The sequence below is a fragment of the Alosa pseudoharengus genome, unplaced genomic scaffold (genome assembly GCF_046254945.1).
Source record: "Alosa pseudoharengus isolate Yale_2024_CS ecotype anadromous, Long Island Sound unplaced genomic scaffold, YU_APseudo_1.1 YU_APseudo_1.1_scf_1, whole genome shotgun sequence".
Lineage (NCBI taxonomy): Eukaryota > Metazoa > Chordata > Actinopteri > Clupeiformes > Clupeidae > Alosa > Alosa pseudoharengus.
The window spans coordinates 15,312,075-15,316,076 of record NW_027468564.1 but is presented as its reverse complement, the minus strand read 5'-3'; the positions used below and the strand labels follow the sequence as shown (position 1 = coordinate 15,316,076).

The 4,002-nt window shown below is 45.9% G+C and overlaps 1 protein-coding gene across 1 annotated transcript in view; it reads left to right on the top strand.

The window, feature by feature from the left end:
- pgap6 (post-glycosylphosphatidylinositol attachment to proteins 6) overlaps positions 1–3,508 on the top strand; it is a 26,709-nt gene extending 23,201 nt beyond the window's left edge. Inside the window, exons 12-13 of the mRNA XM_076282462.1 lie at positions 794–910; positions 1,511–3,508. Coding sequence (XP_076138577.1) covers positions 794–910; positions 1,511–1,804 — 411 coding nt within the window. The 3' untranslated portion in view covers positions 1,805–3,508. The remainder of the gene's footprint in view (positions 1–793; positions 911–1,510) is intronic.
- Positions 3,509–4,002: the final 494 nt, after the last annotated feature.

Here is a 4,002-nt window from a genome sequence, read left to right as displayed (position 1 = left end):
ATGACCTTTAGTCCAATAACAAGGCATTAGAAAGTTTGTAAGTGCACCAGGAGTTTATTTAAATAAGACTTGCCTGATTATCCGCTGCATCGACGTTTCTTCCGTGATTTGGGAAAACTCCTGGTGCACTTACAAACTTTCTAATGCCTCGTTATTGGACTAAAGGTCGTAGTTGTACTACTGCAGAAGTTTCGTACCATTCAGGGCATTATTAGTGGGGTAATTTACGAGATAAAAGTTGGTTCCATCATGACTGCAAAACGTCATTCGTTTCTGACAGCGCTACTCGACCAGGGCTCGACCAAGGGAAAAAAGGTTCTGGGAGGGTGTTTGGCTCAGGGTCATGGTGCAAAGAACCCTAGGGTGAAATTACTCCGAACCATCGCTTTAAAGTGACAGCTGTGACATGTGTGGGGGCAGCCGTGGCCCACTGGTTAGCACTTCGGACTTGTAACCGGAGGGTTGCTGGTTCGAACCCCGACCTGTAGGCACGGCTGAAGTGCCCTTGAGCAAGGCACCTAACCCCTCACTGCTCCCCGAGCGCCGCTGTTGTTGCAGGCAGCTCACTGCGCTGGGATTAGTGTGTGCTTCACCTCACTGTGTGTTCACTGTGTGCTGAGTGTGTTTCACTAATTCACGGATTGGGATAAATGCAGAGACCAAATTTCCCTCACGTGATCAAAAGAGTATATAGACTTATACTTATACTTACTTATACATCACAAAGCCTCAGTGACCTCACATTGGCATCATAATTGGCGGAGAAACTAATGGAATGTCTGTTTGGTTGCAGGTGTTCTTCATATTAGGCACTCTCTTGATTGCCATGTCGATGTCCTTGGACAGGCACGGCCTCTGGAACTTTCTGGGACCTCTACTGTTTGCATTCATCACCATGGCAACGGCCTGGGTAAGACATGCTCTCACACGAATGCATTACATATTCAGCAAATAAGATTGCATGCAGAAAAAAAATGAGTTTTCCAAACTCCAAGCTTAGAGTGAATCCCTCCTAGTGGAACCAAAAAGATCTTATCACTTAAATGTGTGTGTGTGTGCGCGTGTGTGTATGCGTGTGCGTGTGTGTGTGTGTGCATGCGTGTGTGTGTGCGTATGTGCATGCATGTGTATGTGTGTGTGTGCGCGTGTGTGTGTGCATATGTGCATGCATGTATGCGTGTGCGTGTGTGTGCGTATGTGCGTGCGTGTGTGTGTGTGTGCGCGTGTGTGTGTGTGTATGTGTGTGTATGCGTGTGTGTGTATGCATGTGTATGCGTGTGTGTGTGTGTATGTGTGTGTATGCGTGTGTGTGTATGCATGTGTATGCGTGTGTGTGTGTGTGTGTGTGTGTGTGTGTGCGTATGTGCATGCATGTGTGTGTGTGTGTGTGTGTGTGTGCGTATGTGCATGCATGTGTGTGTGTGTGTGCGCGTGTGTGCATGTGTGTGTGTGTGTGTGTGTATGTGCATGCATGTGTGTGTGTGTGTGCGCGTGTGTGTGTGTGTTCCAGGTGTATCGGAGTGTGAGGCGGCGCCAGTGCTTCCCCCCGCTGTGGCGTCGCTGGGTGTGTTTCCTGCTGCCGGGCGTGCTCCTGGCGCTCGTGGGCGTGTGTGTGTACGTGTTCGGAGAGACGGACGCCAACTACCTGTACACACACTCCCTGTGGCACGTTCTCATGGCAACCAGCATCGTCTTCCTGCTGCCACCACGCCACAAGCACACACAGCCCTGGGGATGGACACACACACTCTGCGGATACAAGATCTGCAAGAACCAGAAAGATGACCTGTACTCCGTCTCCTAACACACACACACCATGTACACACACACACACCATGTACACACACACACAATCATGTACACACACACACCATGTACACACACACACAATCATGCACACACACACACACACACACACACACACAATCATGTACACACACACACACACACACACTCACTCACAATGTACACAATGTGCAATACTCCCTCTTCCTGTTCCCCAAAATTGAAGCACTTAAGTGCCATGACTACTGCCCAGAACCTCAGCCAACTCACAACATACTCACAACATACTCACAACATGCTCACAACCAACTCTCAACATACTTGCAACATACTCACAACATGCCCACAACATGCTTACAACCAACTCTCAACATACTCACAACATACTCACAACATACTCACAACATGCTTACAACATACTCACAACATACTTGCAACATGCTCACAACCAACTCTCAACATACTTGCAACATACTCACAACATACCCACAACATGCTTACAACATACTCAAAACATAATCACAACATGCTTACAACCAACTCTCAACATACTCACAACATACTCACAACCAACTCATAACATACTCGCAACCACTTGCCACTTAGAACCTTTAACACTACAGATGCATTACATCTCAGAGACTAATCTCAACACCACACTTAGAACCTTTAACAGATGCATTAGAACTCAGAGACTAGTCTCAGCACCACACTTAGAACCTTTATCAGATGCATTAGAACTCAGAGACTAGTCTGAATACCACACTTAGAACCTTTAACACTACAGATGCATTAGAACTCAGAGACTAGTCTCTACACCACACTTAGAACCTTTAACAGATGCATTAGAACTCAGAGACTAGTCTCTACACCACACTTAGAACCTTTAACAGATGCATTAGAACTCAGAGACTAGTCTCTACACCACACTTAGAACCTTTAACAGATGCACTAGAACTAAGAGACTAGTCTCTACACCACACTTAGAACCTTTAACAGATGCACTAGAACTCAGAGACTAGTCTCTACACCACACTTAGAACCTTTAACAGATGCATTAGAACTAAGGGACTAGTCTCTACACCACACTTAGAACCTTTAACAGATGCATTAGAACTCAGAGACTAGTCTCTACACCACACTTAGAACCTTTAACAGATGCACTAGAACTAAGAGACTAGTCTCTACACCACACTTAGAACCTTTAACAGATGCACTAGAACTAAGAGACTAGTCTCTACACCACACTTAGAACCTTTAACAGATGCATTAGAACTAAGAGACTAGTCTCTACACCACACTTAGAACCTTTAACAGATGCATTAGAACTAAGAGACTAGTCTCTACACCACAACCTACTCATGACCTTCCTACAGTCTACTCAACCTATTAACAACCAACTCGCAACCCTCCAATTCATTCATTCATTTATTTATTCATGTATTCATTACTCACTCACAACCTTCCTACAGCCTGCCTACAACCTTCCTACAACCTGCCTACAGGGCTGTGAGGATGCTTTGGAACTGTCAAGGTTTTAAATACCTTTACACTTTTTAGGGGAACGTTATATATTTGAGCTGTTAGACACTATTTGAGAGAAGCGTACAAGATCACTTATTAGTCTCTTTCACTCTCTCACACACACACACACACACACACACGTACACACACATGTACACACACACACACACATGTACACACACACACACACACGTACACACACATGTACACACCTATGTTGCCACTAAATGGCTTTTCCCACTAAGCTTGGGGTCTTGGGACCAAGTGGCCTGGGGCTATGTAAACGCCTTTAAAGTCATGACACGCTTGTTTTAGCCACCAGGGGGCGCTGTTGGGGTGCCTTTAAAGTCATGACACGCTTGTTTTAGCCACCAGGGGGCGCTGTTGGGGTGGCCCGCCATGTCACTACTGTCGACTGTACTGTGCAGTCTCTTCCACCAGGGGGCGCTGTTTCACCAGAGACCAATGGCACCTGAAGGACCTGTCTGCTGGTGCAGTTTGTTCCTACTGTAATACACACTTACTTATTGTGTTTGTTCTCTTTGAGTCCAACAATTGATGATTATATGCCTGTATTTTTAGATTGTCTTTCTCTCTCTCTCTCTCTCTCTCTCTCTGTCTCTCTCTGTGTGTGTGTGTGTGTGTGTGTGTGTGTGTGTGTGTGTGTGTGTGTGTGTGTGTGTGTGTGTGTGT